At 37.9% G+C, this 16812-nt stretch overlaps 2 protein-coding genes across 2 annotated transcripts; one reads left to right on the top strand and one right to left on the bottom strand.

Moving 5' to 3' along the window:
- Window positions 1-91: 91 nt before the first annotated feature.
- LOC124641547 (piggyBac transposable element-derived protein 4-like) lies at window positions 92-6651 on the bottom strand. The gene is made up of 4 exons (XM_047179647.1): window positions 6483-6651; window positions 4947-5100; window positions 2729-2869; window positions 92-2562 (listed from the first exon to the last, which is right to left on the bottom strand). Exons 2-4 carry the CDS (start codon window positions 4979-4981, stop codon window positions 510-512), a joined length of 2229 nt encoding a protein of 742 aa, XP_047035603.1. The 5' UTR covers window positions 4982-5100; window positions 6483-6651; the 3' UTR covers window positions 92-509.
- A 3283-nt stretch (window positions 6652-9934) lies between these two features.
- Window positions 9935-16564, top strand: LOC124641296 (putative nuclease HARBI1). Its single transcript, XM_047179344.1, has 6 exons — window positions 9935-10438; window positions 10537-10708; window positions 11183-11373; window positions 11532-11667; window positions 14760-14901; window positions 16111-16564. Exons 1-6 carry the CDS (start codon window positions 10344-10346, stop codon window positions 16497-16499), a joined length of 1125 nt encoding a protein of 374 aa, XP_047035300.1. The 5' UTR covers window positions 9935-10343; the 3' UTR covers window positions 16500-16564.
- The last annotated feature ends 248 nt before the right edge of the window (window positions 16565-16812 follow it).

Raw genomic sequence — 16812 nt, 5'->3', positions numbered from 1 at the left:
CATACTGTGTACCAATTTTCTACTTATCTACGATCTACGAACCTTTCTATTAATTGAGACAGCTTTCAATGCTTGAAATAAAATACATTACTGTGATTTCAATCAATATAATAATAACTTTGAAATATTAAAACTTTGAAATAAAATGAATAGTTTTTATGCATAACATGATTTTCATTTTCCACATTACAACCGCACGAATGCAGTCTTATGTTCAGTTGTAAACAGGTACAATGCAATAAAACAAATAAAAAAAAACTAAAGACAGTATATAAACAATAAAATATGTACATAAATGTTTGTGCATAAGTACATGGGTACCTAGTAGATCTCATCTGCGGGGCCCGCTTACATTCAAGTCAGTACAGCCAGCACATGGTCAGAGAACTGTAGCTGCCATACGAAGCAGCATGGCGACGATTCGATGAGGGAGTTAAAGTAACCCCAACGAATCTCGTGGTCTCAGATCCAGTCGTAGAATTCATCCGTCAGAATTCCGTCACGAAATATCACTCGTTTCGTTTCCTCTTTTGTCCCCGCATTACGTCGCCTGGAAGCTCTTCCGAAGAATGCCATATTTGCCAGCAGTTCTCAAAGCAAACGTACACGTTACAGGTGGTGCACTGCGTGCGAACCATTTTGTTTAACTTTTCACGGTAACAAATTACACATCTCTTTCTGTCCCTTGATCCATTCGGGCTCTTTGGAATATGTATAACATCTCGCCTAAGCCTCATCAGACCCGCTACGAGTTTACTGGTCTCCACAACCTCTTCTAATCTACACTCCACCATGCTGGGGCGATGCCGCCTAACAAGAGCCCCAGCAAGCTCGTAACGGAACTCGCGATGCGTCACTGCCGGCTTATCACACCGTTTCAAACAACTGCTATACATAACAAAAGAATTATGTATACTCACATTGACTAACCTTTTGAAAACGTTTACATACCATTTCATGCCCTTCTTTCGTTCTAACAAATACTCGGCCAGTTTCTGGTCTTTGTGATCTATTCCCCCAAATGATCTATAGTAATCTTTAATGCATACCGGCGGCCTCGATGTGATGCAAGAAGTTTCTTTGTGGTAGGTGGATAGAATATTCACCATTTTGGAGTACTTCCATGCTATGATGGAAACGTCTCCACAATGACGAGATAATATCATCCCCTTCTTCGCTTCATTCGATAGTTTCGCGATGTCATCAGGCACGTTCCGTCGGCTAGCACGAAGGGTCCCTAAACAATCAAAGCCCAAACTCTTGAGGTGCCGTGCTAACGATGGACAACTGTAAAAATTATCCATCGTTACACAATGCCCCCGATGTTCCAGACCTTGCAAAAGTTCCAGAACCGCTTTAGTGCTTTTGCTCCCCAAACTGACTTCAAATGTTGGGTCACTAGCAGATCTACCCTGCCCAGTGTAAATCTGGAACTTTGCCATATAGCCTGTTTGAGCTTCACAAAGCTCATAAGACTTAACGACAGCCTTTGACGTTATAGATTGGATCCAGGACAACCTGTCCTTGTGTAAGGTCAAGGACTCGTCTATGGTGATGTTGGGCGAAAGGTTGTATAGAGAGTTGAATTTCTCTCCGAGATGTTTAACAATAGGTGCCAACTTGACCAGCTTTGGCGAAGAAGTTTCTTTAGTTTGTAGCAATTGCTGAGTTGCCTCAGCATTATTGTCAACAAAATGAAGAAACTTATTCAGCAACAAATAGCGATTAATGGGCATTAGACTTCTGAAGCCCGGCATTTCGAGAACACTGTCTACTGCCCAGTACTCGTTTATCGAAGCTCGCTGGTCAATAGCCATGTACATGAGCATACCGAAGAGAAGCATTATCTCGTCTGCATTTGTGTCAGTCCAGGATCGTAGGCGAGATGATGGCGCCAACGCTCCATTGCTACGCAAATCCTCGATCGTCTGATTGGCATACCGATTTGTTTCACGGACAATTAGCTCTATGATATCTCTATCCCATATGTCGATAAAGGTATCATAAGGCGAATCGTAATCTTTGACCGGCCCCGGGGTAGGGCCTGAGAAGTCCTCACGAGCAGAATAGAACGAGTGAAAGTTATCGACCCATGTGAAACTGGGCGATGTGGCAATCAGGCGATCAGCTTCATCATCCATCCCCTTTTCGATGTTGTGTATTCGATCTCGAATGTGGTCTTCCAATTCCTCATCGTCGGGGATGTCCTTGCGAACACCTGGAATGGCAGGGATTTCGCCTTGTGGGCCATTGGACTGGTCGTCGCAATCACTGTCTAAATCACTGCCATTCTTTATCTCACTCTTAGGCACCCTTCTAGACCTAGGTGCCTTCTTTTCAGGAGTTGAGAGAAGAACCTCACATTTGATTTGGATGGGTTCGTTTTCAAGTGTGTGTGGCTCCGGAGACGCCTGACCATTGGAATTGTCCTCAGTTTTTGAGGTCCACTGCTGTACCTCCCATGGTGCTTCTTCCATTAATTCCTCTGCCTCTTCCTGCTTTATGTCCACTACCTCCACTTCCTGCTTTATGACTACTACCTCCACTTGGTCCAAGTTAGAGCTGCAAAAGACAATAAGAAATTCTGGTTGCATGTATGTGTATTACAAAGTTATTAGAATTTTTTTCAAGGTTATATTTACTTTCCTTATTTGAGCTTCTTTGTCAAGACCAAGGACTTTCTTTTGGGATTCTGATTTTGACAATATAGAAAGAAAATATAACTTACGAAACGCCATTTATATGCTGAATAGACGACATTGCTTTAGCCTGGGCCGGTTGAGTAAGACCACCAGTTGTTACATCAGGCAACTTGCCCTTCAGTTTAGAACCACCCGATGACGCCTGTTTCGTGGTAGCTTTGTTAGGCCTGGAAAAATTAGAAAAAAAGAGATAACTTCCTTCATCATATGAAAATAAATGTTTTTAATTAGCAATACTTAATATCAGTGTATATTAGTTAGACATATTAAGTGACTAGATTCTATAGGTAATAGATTAGTTTAATATATAAATTTGCTTATGTGATTGTATGTTTGTCTGTGCAAAGACCAGCTTTGTGAACTTAGATAGAAAGAAAGGACAATGCTAATCTTTGTATGGAAGTTGGGCTCAAGTGTTGCCCACAGTAACTGCATAGTGTATTATGTTCCATAGGCTTATATTAGGTCCCAGACCAAAGCATTTCGAAATCTATCCCGGGAGTCCTGAGAAAAACTGGTTTGACTCTTATTCAATATTACATAAAAATAAGCTTACGAACTCTTAACTATTCCACTTTTATTACCTTAATTGAAATGAATTATATTCATTGACAAATACGAGGTATTGTACACGACTACTTTTTGTTAACCGACTTCCAAAAATGGAGGAGGTTCTTAATTCATTTGTATTCTTTTTACGTTTGTACGTGCATAACTCCGTCGTTTACCAATCGATTTCAACAATTATTTTATTGTTTGTAAGGGCTTACTTCCTCAATGGTTCATTTGTCATCCGGCCCAGGGTCTGGTGATGGAACCTCTAAAAAAATCGGGAGCGACTCTCGAAAAATTGTAGACACATATCGAGTAAAACCTTGTCATTCGGGTATATGTGTCAGACACCACAAAACTGTAAAGGTTAAGATCTGACCTGACAATGGAGACGACAGAGAGACGAGGGAACTCCTCAACGGTATCTACTAACTACCTCATGTTCGAGCTTATTTTATTCCTCTTGATAAGATTTTTCTAGAAGATAGCTTATTGCGCAGGCACCTTGTAATTGCCTTTTTTTTCAGAAAATCATTGTCAGTTCTTATTAGAATCCAACGCTTTTAGAATTTATTTGAAAATCACAGTAAAAAAAACCCATTCCAACATTTTCCAGCACTGGATCCTGACAGCGAGATCCTAAGACTTATTTGGCAGAAAAGTCTTATCAGATTAATCTCTCGGGACCCCTGGGACCGATTTCAAAAATATTTTGATTTCATGTTTAGAGTGAAGTAAAGAATCTATTTCAATCACTCCCACTACTGGGCAAATGGCACAGGCTTTGTGAAGCGATTGTTCATGTGGAATATAAGAACCGGTTTTTCACCCGGACCCCAGGGACCGATTTCAAAAATATTTTAATTTCATGTTAAAAGTGAAGTAAAGAATTTACTTTAACCACTCCCACTACTGGGCAAATGCCAAAGACTTTGTTAAGTGACTATCTAAGGAGAACATTTGAACCGGTTTTTCTCGGGACCCCTGGGACCGATTATAAAAATATTTTAATTTCATGTTAAGAGTGAAGTAAGGAACCTATTTCAATCACTCCCACTACTGGGCAAATGCCAAAGACTTTGTTAAGTGACTATCTAAGGAGAACATTTGAACCGGTTTTTCTCAGGACCCCTGGGACCGATTTTAAAAATATTTTAATTTCATGTTAAGAGTGAAGTAAGGAACCTATTTCAATCACTCCCACTACTGGGCAAATGACATAGGCGTTGTAAAGCGACAGTTCATGTGGAATATTAGAACCGGTTTTTCTCCGGACCCCAGGGACCGATTTCAAAAATATTTGGATTTCATGTTAAGAGTGTAGTAAAGAACCTATTTTGACCACTCCCACTACTGGGCAAATGCCAAAGACTTTGTTAAGTGAATATCTAAGGAGAACATTTGAACCGGTTTTTCTCGGGACCCCTGGGACCGATTTCAAAAATATTTTAATTTCGTGTTAAGAGTGAAGTAAAGAACCAATTCCAAACACTCCTACTACTGGGCAAATGGCTCAGGCCTTGTCAAGTGACTCTTCATGGAGAATATTTGAACTGGTTTTCCTCGGGACCCCAGGGAGCGATTTCAAAAATATTTGCATTACGTGTTCAGAGTGCACTAAGGAACCCTCTGGAACTACTCCCACTGCTGGGCAAACTATGAGCCCAGACCCTGGCATTGTCCTTTACTTACCGTTTTCCTTGGGTGTTCATCTTTTTTTTTAACATCAATATATTCAGCACAGAAACCTATCTTAATATTATATTCACGGCAAACTTATTTGTCGTCGATTTTTCCAATGATAGATGAGATCAGATGCAAATGGTGGGTAGGGTAGCGGACGGCACTGAAAAAAATAAAAATATTAATTTGTTATTTTACTTTACTAAGTATATCCTAGACACCAATGACTGTGTTTCGAATGGCATGTTAAACTGTAGGTCCCGGCTGTCATTGAATATCCTTGGCAGTCATTAAGGGTAGTCAGAAGCCAGTAAGTCTGACACCAGTCTAACCAAGTCCAGTCTAACCTAACCTAACCTAACCTAACCAAGGGGTATTGGGATGCCTGGGTAACTGGGTTGAGGGGGTCAGATAGGGCAGTCGCTCCTTGTAAAGCACTCAGCTACATCTGGTTAGACTGGAAGCCGACCCCAACATAGTTGGGAAAAAAGGCTTGGAGGATGAAGTATATTACACATAAATTGATATCAGTCTGATGGATTACGTTCTTTAAGCTCGGATAGGAATTATTTAAAAAGTAAAGAAACTACAAACAAGGTCTCCTGGTAGAAATTTCTTTAGAAACAAGCAGTATCTTTGTACTCAATTGTATTAAAACCGTTTCTAATTGTTATTAACAATGTGTACATAAATTATAAAATATATGCTTTTACCTAATCCAATGGATTCAATGCTATTATTAATATAAGTAAACGTATTTGTATAATTTATATAGCTCTTTGGTTAAAACTGTAAGCTTATTTTGTTTTATGTTATGAATTAATGAAAAATAATGTTTATGGTCTTTAAGTAAATTTTCAGATCCATTAAAAACACAGGGCTGTGAAATTAATTTGAAATCATCCTCCGAGCCTTTTTCCTAATTAATTTGAAATAATGATGGAAAATGTTATTAACTGATTAATGGAGAAGATGTATCTTCCAAGAAAATAATTAAAACGCTAACATTAGTGTTAAAATTGTTTTCAATATAAATGCTTTAGGTACATTGTTTTGAAATTGGAATTAGATATGAAAATTGACAATAATTAGTATTTTTTCCTCAGATTCTTCACTGGCGGTGTGCAAACTTGTTTTTCCATGTTCTCCCTTATATTGATTGCTCTATGGGCTTTCATAAGTGACTAAATATCAACAAGCTTAGATTCTCTTTTTAAATAGACTTATAGGTAGAATGTCATTTGTTTTGGTTAGCTTTGTGTGCAGAGCAGTTTCTCGCGCGTGAAGTGTTGTGTTCATTCATTCTCGGAGCGGGAAATCTGTGCTTAGTTTACCTAAAATGACTCGTACTTAATAGCTGTACTAGCAGTTTTGAACTTGTGGGTACTAGAATCAAGTAACGGACGTTTGCATAGTTAATTGAGGAGCGGGAGAACGCTTGTACACCCTAGCAACTTTAGCGAACTCGGAGGATCAGAGTGTTAGGTAGTCTATCTATCATCAATTAAAACTGAAATGATAGGAAATATAACAATAAGTACTAACCTGAATTACAGAACACAAGTCACAAAAGCCCACGGAAAATAACTTGGTTTATACTCGCCACGCTCTTGTTAAAAGTTCAAATTCAGGAAATCAATAAACAAAAATAGGTATGGCCGTCAACACAAAAAAACTGATCCTTTTTTTAATTTCATTCGGATAAAATGCGTTCTGTAGCCTTATTCGCTAACTCCACTGACAGCTCGCAGATATCATCAATTGGTAAAGTGTACATCAGTAAATTGTCAAACAGCTATTTTCTTATTCGCTAACGCCAGTTACCAAATGAGATGACGTCATCAGCATCGACACAGGCTGATATCCACCATGACTTATTTTGACAGCGGTTTCTGTATCGATAAACGTTATATTGCGATTCCGTAAGCCCAGTGGACATCAAATTGATAGCCAATGTCATTTTTTGAAATACACTACAAATAGCAGTGTTTTATGCCTCATCACTGGGATGTCTATACTATATTGTTGCATCAGACATATTAGATTTCTCTAATTTTGCGATTCCAATAGAAATACAAACCCTGAGTCGTTTCCTTTATTTTTTGATAGTGTTATTTTTATTTGTATTATTTTAATTTGTTTTATCTTTCTTTGTGTGGAATAAAAATTTCGCGTGTATTTTTGCTGGCATTTGTGGAATAAGAGACAAAACGAAGTTTATCCAGAATCCAGAAACGTCGTATGCGAGATTGCAATAATTCTCTGGATTTACGGGAGAAGGAATTCATGGCAAATTTCCGTATCAACAAATCAAGGTTTCAGCGAGTTTCGGCAGAGTTACGTCCGTTTCTGCAACGTCCTCAACAAAACACTGCTGTTGCAATTGAGCTAAAAGTAAGAATTTATAACGTAAAAAGTTAAATAAATACCAATATTACATAATTTGATGTTACTAATTTGCAGCATGTCTCAACCTTCATTTAGTAAGTGAGGTAACCGATGCTCTCAATGTATGGGACGACCTATTCAAGTACGTAAAGTTACCTTCCTGTAGTGTACCAATTTTTGTTTTGCATGCAAAACATAGGAATCTACGTATCAAAATATTGTTTACGTTGTAAAATTTATAATAACTACAATACTCACAATATTCTCAGTTAAAATATTGTTCAACCACACGGAATTTTAGACACCAAGTTCACACACAATAGAAAGCAAATACTGAATTTTACCGCCACAGATTGTTTATAAACATATAACACGCTGAAAATAAAGCGTTCTCTCAAACGTAGTAATGTAATGCTAATAGGGTATTTCCTACTTAGCAGTATAATAGTCGATAAAAAAATAGAGTTGTCAAGTTGTCATCGTAGTTTTGGCGTCAGCAACCGTGTAACGATATCCACCGATATCCACTTCATGCGATACAGAATACCAATGTTTTGAACTTATAGGTTGACATCAAAGTTCCGATGACAACTGAGGCCAGTTGACATCTGAGAATTCGAAAGTTAGCGAATAAGCCAGCAGAATGAACTACAGGGGTACCGAAAGTTTTGTGCAGTTGACAGCTGTCAGTTTTCAACGGAAACTCGTGGTTTGTACTGACCAATGGTACTGACTGACAGCAACTGTCAAATGCACAATAAAAGGTAAATTGACCGATAATTAATTTAATTTGCCATCCAACGTGGCAATGCTGCCAGCCTCTTGGGTACACTCCCGGTGGGCAGCGATGAGGAGTTTTTTGATGCCATTTTTTAGTTGTATATATGTATAAATAAGGCTTTTTTTTACGTCATGTAAATATGTACATAAACTGAACCCAACAATAAAATTGACCGATGACCATAGACATAATATAGTAAACAGGACTGCGCAATTTTAACCAAAAAACGAGCCGAGTGAAACAGTTAGTACGGAGGCCGTCTGTCCCTTTCTAATAGGGTGACTAGGAGACTAAGTTTAAGACTAAGACCAATCCGAGTTTGCTATGATTATTAAACACAGATTTGTATTGAAGTTTTAACTTACGCAGTTTGCGACCTTAAAATACTAATTTAGGCTTTTAGTAATTAGCGGGAATTAGCAGTAATAAAAACGGGTAGATTCGACGTGCAGACTGATTTTTTTGTATTTTTGCTTCACATATAGACTGCTGAGCCATTTATATCGCCTTTCTACATTTTTTTGGGAAGCTATAACAATAGTACAACAGTTTTAAAATCCATCACCTATATGTTGACTCATTACAAGAATTCGTGGGCACCCTAGTTGTTTGATTTACGAAAATGTTATTATTAGCTTACCTGTGGAACGAAATATTGCAACCACCATAGGATTCACTTTCACAAGTATAAACGCAACACTTTTTCACCATTTTAACAGTTTAAATTGATTTAATACAAAAAAATACAAACAAAATTTTAAATGCTGATTACGCGCCAAGAATGTTCAGGGTTACCGCTAGAAAATAAAAAAAAGCAAAATAAAAATTTATGTTGTTTATGTTTTAAGAATAAATAAATGTAATTGCGAATGAATTCGTTGACTTACAATTGTTAAAATAAGATAAAAATATAAGTGATTCAATTGTTTTTTTGGGCAAAAAAAACTGTTGATCACAACATTTTTTTATGCTGGCAAGGTGTTAGAAAGAGACAAACGGCCTCCGTTCTAAATATCTCTCTCGGCTCGGATTTGCCTCTGTGTATTATGCAACCAATTTAGTACCTTATTGCCTTGGAATAGAGTTCATTTTTGTCCAAACTAATATTGTAAATGCGAAAGTAACTCTGTCTGTCTGTCTGACTGTCTTTTCTTCACGCCTAAACTACTGAACCGATTTGTGTGAAATTTGGTACAGATATAGTTTGAAACTTGAGAAAGGACATAGGATAGTTTTTATTACAAAAAAAAAAAAAAAAATATTCCGGACATATAGCGCCATGTATTGGTCAAATCAAAAATCTGCTGGTAGTCACTATTCCACGCGAACGAAGTTGCGGGCAAAAGCTAGTAAATATATATTTTGAGAGTGCGCAATCTTGTTTATAGTATATTACATCTATGCCGATGACTGAGCGCTCGGTGTACACACGACACGTTTCCTATGTCACCTAAGGAAAACATGCTGTACGTTTCCATTACACAGTTCGACTGTTTTTTTGTTCAGTTGACAGTCGCTGTCAGTCACTACAAACATGCTACAAACAAACCATTGAGTTGAGGTACTCATTATCATCTTGTCAATTTTATAGCTTGTAATTTGGAACAGGGCAATAGGAAGAAGACTTTCATTTGTAGTACCTTACCTACCTATCTACCATACAGACAGCTTATTTATGTTTCAATCAATATAATAATAATTTTGTAAACAAAATTGAATAAAAAAATTAATACATATCTAATAGGTACCTATGTAAAACGATTTTCATTTGCCACATTGCAACTGCACGAATGCAGTCTTTTGCAGTCTTTCACGATATTTGAGAAAACTTATTCGTATCAAAATCGAGTAACATAGTATGAGAATTGTACAGCGCCCCTATCGGGCGTAAAAGGAAACAAAACATGGCAGCACGAATGATTTTAGAGCGCTCTCGTATCGAAATCGAAACGAGATCGTAAACGAAACTCGAAGCTTATAAACAATTGTGAGATTTTTGATAGCATGAACATTGTTTTGACATACGGTAACGTAAACTCTCGAAGGCTGGCTACCTATCGAGTATGCTCGAAACATTATTCACTTGAAAATAGTCGGTGAGAAAGGTTTCGAGAAGTGTAAAAATAAAGTTTTAACCGTGTTTATGTTTTGTTCAGAGTTAGTTTTGTGAATAAAAGTGTTTCAAAATTATTGTTAAGTTATTGGAACAATCAGTAATAGCTTCAATATAATTTACAATGCAAAGACCGCCACTGTATGAACGTAGTACCACATATTATTTTTTAGCGGCAAATTTACTAGAAAATTATGGATATCAATCACGAGAAACAAGGTAAGTAATTAAATCATATTTTATTTATTTGCGTACCTATAGAATTAATGTGTTTGAAAAAAATCGAGTTATTTAATGTTTATTTTTAATAATTGTAGAGAAATTACGCGCAGAGCAAAACTTAGGAATAGAATTAACCCACTGGACATAAATGAATCCGAATTTAAAAATAAATATCGCCTAAATAAAGAAGCTTTTATGTTCCTCTGTGAGCAACTTCGACAAAAAACATCATTAACATCGAGTGCTAGAATTAGTCTAGAACTTAAGGTAGGTAGGTACCCACTTAGATTCTACATAATTATACCTATTCAATATCTTCTGCTGGTATTTCAGTATTGAAATGGAAGTGAACTACAACTTATTTAATATGACAAAATAGGTATCTATAAAGCTAATAGTAAATTGTTGTTACAGCCTTTTTATCGTCCCACCGCTTGGCTCAGGCCTCCTCTCACACGGAGAAGGATTGAGCATTAATCACCATGCTTGCTCAATGCGGGTTGGTGATTTCAGACTATAGTCCAGGTTTCCTCAAGATGTTTTCCTTCACCTTTTTATCAGCCATTGATGTCTAAGATATACTTAGGAACTTAGGAAGTACATATAAACTTAGAAAAGTTGCATTGGTACTTGCCTGACCTGGAATCGAACCCACGCCCACATGTACTCAAAAATTGAAAAGTCAAAAAGAGTAAATTGTTACATCCTAAAAATCAATTAAGTAAATATTTTATGTTTCAGGTTCTTTGTGCATTATCTTTTTATGCCACTGGGTCATATCAGCGAATAGTGGGAACGGCTAAATATTTGGGCCAAACAACAGTGAGCAAATGTGTGAAGGACGTCACTGATGCTCTTGTAACTCCTGCAATCATTAACACCTTTATAAGATTCCCAAGTACTCGAGCTGAAAGAGACCTAATAAAAAGCAAGTTAGTATTGTGATAGGTATCTATGAGGGAAAATGTATCTAAGTATTTTTTTTGTAGAAGTATGTTTAAAACATAGTGTTATAGTATACTGTTGTAACATTAATTTCTAACACTAACATATGATTGCCTATTAAAATATAATTATTTTTGTCTTACAGCTTTTTTGCGAAGTACGGTTTCCCTGGAGTTATAGGATGCATTGATGGATGCCATTTCCAAATTTTTACACCCAGTAAAGAAATTGAACATTTGTTTTATTGTAGAAAACATTTTCATTCATTAAATGTACAAATGGTAAGCATTTAGTTTTTGTTACTATGTATGCGATTGAGCACTACTAATTATACAAGTTGTTGATTTGCATTTGTGCCATACTTCAGGAGGAGGACATACAATACGTAAATAATCGATTGGAACTACAGTAGACGGGAAGTAACTAATATGCACTGCTTTTTTTGTCATTGTAATGTCGAAGTATTTCAGAAATAATCCAATTTTATGAATAAACGTTGCGTATGCTTTGTGTTTGCGTTTGTGTGAGGGCGCAGCACGGTTTTAAGGCCAGTAACACACGCGCCAAGTTTAAATACGGCTAGATGACATTGACGGAATTCCGAAAAAAATAATTAACAAAAAAAATTACGTACCAATTTTTTTGTTGATTTGGGTCGACAATCATTAGCATAATTACGTCCTTGAATATGGCCCGGATGCAAATCAACAGCTTGTATAATACAGCGGCGGCCCTAGCCATTGCGAGGCTACGTGCGGCAGGTCTATGCGAGGCCCTTTGTCCTACGTGAAAAGTATGTGTTGCGAGAGTAAGCTGGTGTTTCGATTTAGCTAAACGCGTGTTTGAGGAGAAATGCTGAAGTTAAAAAGTCTCGAACATTTTGTACCCAAAAATGAAAGTGCCGGCCAGAGTAAAAAAGTAATAGATTCTTGTAGAGAATAATGCCCTGAAGATTTATTACTATTACAAGAATCGTCTACAGTTAACCCCCAGGCTGCTATTTGACTTTGAAAATACAAAAAAATCCAACAATGTTTGTAGCATTACATTACGTCCCCAAACTGGAGAAGGCAGCCGCTGCCTTGAAACGACTCCTGCCTAACCTGGGAAGTCATCACAACCCCCCCCCCCTCCCGCTGTGGGTTAGCAGCGTGGGGGAAATCAAACTCTTACTGACTAAAACCCATCATGTGCCTTCTTAAGCCCTTCTTATCCCGCAACAATCCCGCAGCCCCGGCAAGCCATGGCCTTGGTGGGCCCCACTGGGGCCCACTAGGGGTTGCTGACGCCGGAGTAAAAATATCGTAGATTCTCGTCGATGATAATGCTCTGATGATATTTTACTTTTATAAAGAACATCTAATAGGGAGTAGAAGACAACTATTACATAGCATAGAGAACAGGAGAAGAAAAAAGATAGGACACCTTATAAGTCGCGACGATTTTATAAAAAAACATCGTGGAAGGGAAAGTCAAAGGAAAGAGGGGAAGGGGTCGTCCAAGGTACAGCTACATGAAGCAAATTAAAGAGAAGGTGAATGTTGTGACGTATAAGGAAGTTCAGGAGTTGGCGCTAGATAGGCGTAAATGGAAGGAGCTGCACCGACAAGAGCTGGGCTCTTAAATTGAAGAAGAAGAAGAAGGAACGTCTACGGTTAACCCCCAGACTGCTATTTGGGTTTAAAGTGTGAGTACCGTGAATAAAAAATCTATACTTGAATGTTGCGGAAAATAACGTCCACAGTATTTTTTAACTGACCGAACGTCTACGATACCCCTCCTGCTATACCTAAGTGCCTCTAACTGATTTAAACCCATCATGTTCCTTCTGACCATTTACCAGGGTCGCGGTAACTCTTTCGAACAATCCCGTAGCCCCGGCAAGTTCTGCCCTGGTATCCTGGTACATGGTCAGAGGGAACATGCTGGGTATAAATCAGTAAGTCTCATTGGTGTAGCAGTGGGGGGGCAGCTGTACGTGGACGTTAGCAGTCTGGGGGTTAACCGAAGACGTTCCTTATAATAGTAAAATATCATAAGAGCATTATCCTCGACGAGAATCTACGATATTTTTACTCTGGCGTCAGCAACCCCCAGTGGGCCCCAGGGGGGCCCACCAGGTCCAAGGCTTGCCGGGGCTGCGAGATTGTTCGCGCGAGTTACCGCGGCCCTGGTACATAAGAAGGGCTTAAGAAGGCACATGATGGGTTTTAGTCAGTAAGAGTTTGACTTACCCTCACGCTGCCTACCCACAACGGGAGGGGGGGGGGTCATTTGATGACTTCCCAGGTTAGGCAGGAGTCATTTGAAGGCAGCCCCTGCCTTCTCCAGTTTGGGGACGTAATGTATTGCTCCAAACGTTGGTGGATTTTTTGTATTTTCAAAGTCAAATAGCAGCCTGGGGGTTAACTGTAGATGATTCTTGTAATAGTAAAAAATCTTCAGGGCATTATTCTCTACAAGAATCTACTATTTTTTTCCTCTGGCCGGCACTTTCAGTTTTGGGTACGAAATGAATGATCTCCTTTAATTTTTACTACAGTTTATATTTAAAGAATCCCAAAATTAACAAATTATAAATGATGATGCTTGCGACTTTTCTTAAGACTAAAATCTTTAATTAAAGCAGAATAATCGAATGAATGAGCAACGTCATTTTCGATCGAAAGAATAGCAAGGGCTGAAAGTCGATCTTGTGTCATCGAATTCCTTAAACATGTTTTAATAATTTTAAGCCTCGAAAAACTGCTTTTTCGATATTATTATTTTATTATTCGAATTCTCAAGACTATTTCGGTAGTGGGATACATTTCAGTTAAATTATTTTCTAATATATATTTCAGCACCGAGATAATATTCAGCTCTTCGTATAACTGATTCAGGGCCGTCTCTAGATCATGTAGCGCCCGGGTGCAATCACATTGACTTAAAAGCGAGGCTACCTTCTAGGTTCGGCTAAAAAGGATGAAAAAATAAAACAAGTGGAAAGTAAAGCACCCGCGCGAGCGTAGCGAGCGCAAAAATGTTTGAGCTTTAGGTCACTAAAGTACTCTAATCAATTTAGAAGGAAAGGCACTGTCAAGTGAACAGCCGCGAGCGTAGCGAGCGCGATTTTTTTTAAATTGTTTGTTTAAGGAATCTCAAATTAAACTCGGAATTAAGCAAAAATAAAAAAATCAGTGACTGGATCGAGAGCCAGTTGTGGGTTGTAGCGCGAGGCCCCCCCAAGCGCGAGGCCCCCCCAAGCGCGAGGCCCTGTGCGAGGGCACAGTTCGCACACCCCTAGGGCCGCCACTGGTATAATAGCATTATGTATGTACCATTTTACTATGGTATACCAGTGTACCTACTAATGGTTTTATCTTTATTTTAGATATGTGATAGTGAATGCCGAATTCTAAATGTGAATGCGAAATATGGAGGAGCCACCCACAAAGCTTTCATATGGGAAAATAGCCTAGCTAATAACTACATGCAGGAGTTACATCGAAATAATGAACATGTATGGTTATTAGGTTGGTAACAATCAAGTAAATTCATCCATCTACATAAATAATAAAATTGATTTGCCGAATATATATGTAACTAGCCGCTTTCCCGCGGTTTCACTCGCGTCCCGTGGTAACTACTGCCCGTACCGGGATAAAATATAGCCTATGTTACTTGTGGATAATGTAGCTTTCGAATGGTGAAAGAATTTTTAAAAACTGTACAGTAGTTTTTGAGCCTATTCATTACAACCAAACAAACAAACAAAGTTTTCCTCTTTATAATATTAGTATAGATTGTAATCTAATGTAGACGTATACTTTTCAAACGACTATATTAATACTAAATTGGATAATTCTTTGTTGTGTTTGTTTTAGTTAGAACACAATTTTTACTAAAGTAAAATAATTAAAAAATCTGGTAAAAAATATGGGAACACAAAGTTTGCTAGGTCAGCTAGCTAGTTTACAAGATAATCTATCTATATAAATAAAAACCGGCCAAGTGCGAGTCGGACTCGTGCACGAAGGGTTCCGTAAATTACAGTTAAATCAACCTATCTCAAAAACTATAAGAGATACTTTGATCAAACCAAAAATCGTTGAAAGAGTTAATTAGCATGCATCACCTCTATTTTTTTTAGAATTTTATACCCCGTAGTTATAAAAATAGAGGGGGGGGGGGACATACTTTTTACGACTTTGAGAGCTGATATCTCAAAAACCGTTCACTTTAAGAAAAATGTTTTTTAGAAAACTTTATATCATTTTAAAAGACCTTTCCATTGATACCCCACACGGGTATGTACATCGAAAAAAAAAATTTCATCCCTCAGTTACATGTATGGGGGGCCCCACCCCCAATTCTTTTTTTTACTATTTAGTGTCATATTTTTGTAGCGGTTCATACAACACATATTCCCATCAAATTTCATCACTGTAGTACTTATAGTTTCCGAGTAAATCGGCTGTGACAGACGGACAGACGGACAGACGGACATGACGAAACTATAAGGGTTCCGTTTTTGCCATTTTGGCTACGGAACCCTAAAAATGAATTGTTGTTCGTTAGTCTGATTAAAACTCGAGAACGGCTAGGCCGATTGAGCTGATTCTGGTTTTAAAATGTTTGGAAGGTCCAGGGAAGGTTTGAACGATACGAAGTTCGAGCGATCTGCTAAATTAAATTAAAAAAAGATTTGAATATTTAAAAATTAAAGTTTTGAATATTTACAGGTGATTCCGACTATCCACAACGCCCCTGGTTAATGACACCAATCCCGGATGCTGCTGAGGGGACTCCAGCATACAAATACACAGCAGTCCATGGAAAGACGAGGGTGGCTATAGAAAATACTTTTAGCCGATTAAAAAACCGATGGCGTTGCTTATGTAAATATCGCACACTCCACTATGGACCTGAGAAATGTGCAAAAATCATGACTGCGTGCAGTGTGTTGCATAATTTAGCCCTAAAATTTAACGTACCCGAACCGGAACCAGCAGAACTCCAAAACATATCTTTATCTGACCATCTTTTTCAGGAAAATGGTGGAGATGACTTAAGTAGGGGAAGGGCGATAAGGAATATTTTAGTAGATAGAATTAATAGATTACACTCATAACCTTACTTTTTAATTAATAATTTTAAAAAATTGAATATTTATAATAATTAAAAAATAACCTTAAATCTGTTTCTGTCTCTGGGACCCTAACCACCGGTACCTTGGACCCTTGTGCGGTTGGAGTGTAGCAAAGGGTGTGCAAGGTTTTTGGGACTTAGAAAATTTTTCACAAAAAATGAAAATTTCTGAAAATGCCTAGTTTTTCATTTCCATCGTATAGAATACCTAAAAGTAAGGCGAAAACCACTTGGGCACTTTTTGCCTAGGACCAACGGTTTTCCTGAAAATGAGCACTGAAGGTCATTCTGCGATG

The sequence above is a fragment of the Helicoverpa zea genome, chromosome 22 (assembly GCF_022581195.2).
Source record: "Helicoverpa zea isolate HzStark_Cry1AcR chromosome 22, ilHelZeax1.1, whole genome shotgun sequence".
In the NCBI taxonomy this organism is placed as follows: domain Eukaryota; kingdom Metazoa; phylum Arthropoda; class Insecta; order Lepidoptera; family Noctuidae; genus Helicoverpa; species Helicoverpa zea.
Note: the sequence above shows the minus strand (reverse complement) of the source record. Positions and strands in the feature narration are given on the sequence as shown.

What these genes read in the sequence shown, in the direction of transcription:
- LOC124641547 (XM_047179647.1), bottom strand. Translation starts at nt 4,981, where the DNA reads ATGTTAAAAAAAAAGATGAACACCCAAGGAAAACG. An exon ending in ATGAACACCCAAGGAAAACG is followed by an intron (nt 2,870 to 4,946) that starts GTAAGTAAAGGA and finishes TAATTTTTCCAG; the next exon opens with GCCTAACAAAGCTACCACGA. An exon ending in CAGCATATAAATGGCGTTTC is followed by an intron (nt 2,563 to 2,728) that starts GTAAGTTATATT and finishes TGTCTTTTGCAG; the next exon opens with CTCTAACTTGGACCAAGTGG.
- LOC124641296 (XM_047179344.1), top strand. Translation starts at nt 10,344, where the DNA reads ATGCAAAGACCGCCACTGTATGAACGTAGTACCACATATTATTTTTTA. An exon ending in TATCAATCACGAGAAACAAG is followed by an intron (nt 10,439 to 10,536) that starts GTAAGTAATTAA and finishes TAATAATTGTAG; the next exon opens with AGAAATTACGCGCAGAGCAA. An exon ending in AGAGACCTAATAAAAAGCAA is followed by an intron (nt 11,374 to 11,531) that starts GTTAGTATTGTG and finishes TTTGTCTTACAG; the next exon opens with CTTTTTTGCGAAGTACGGTT.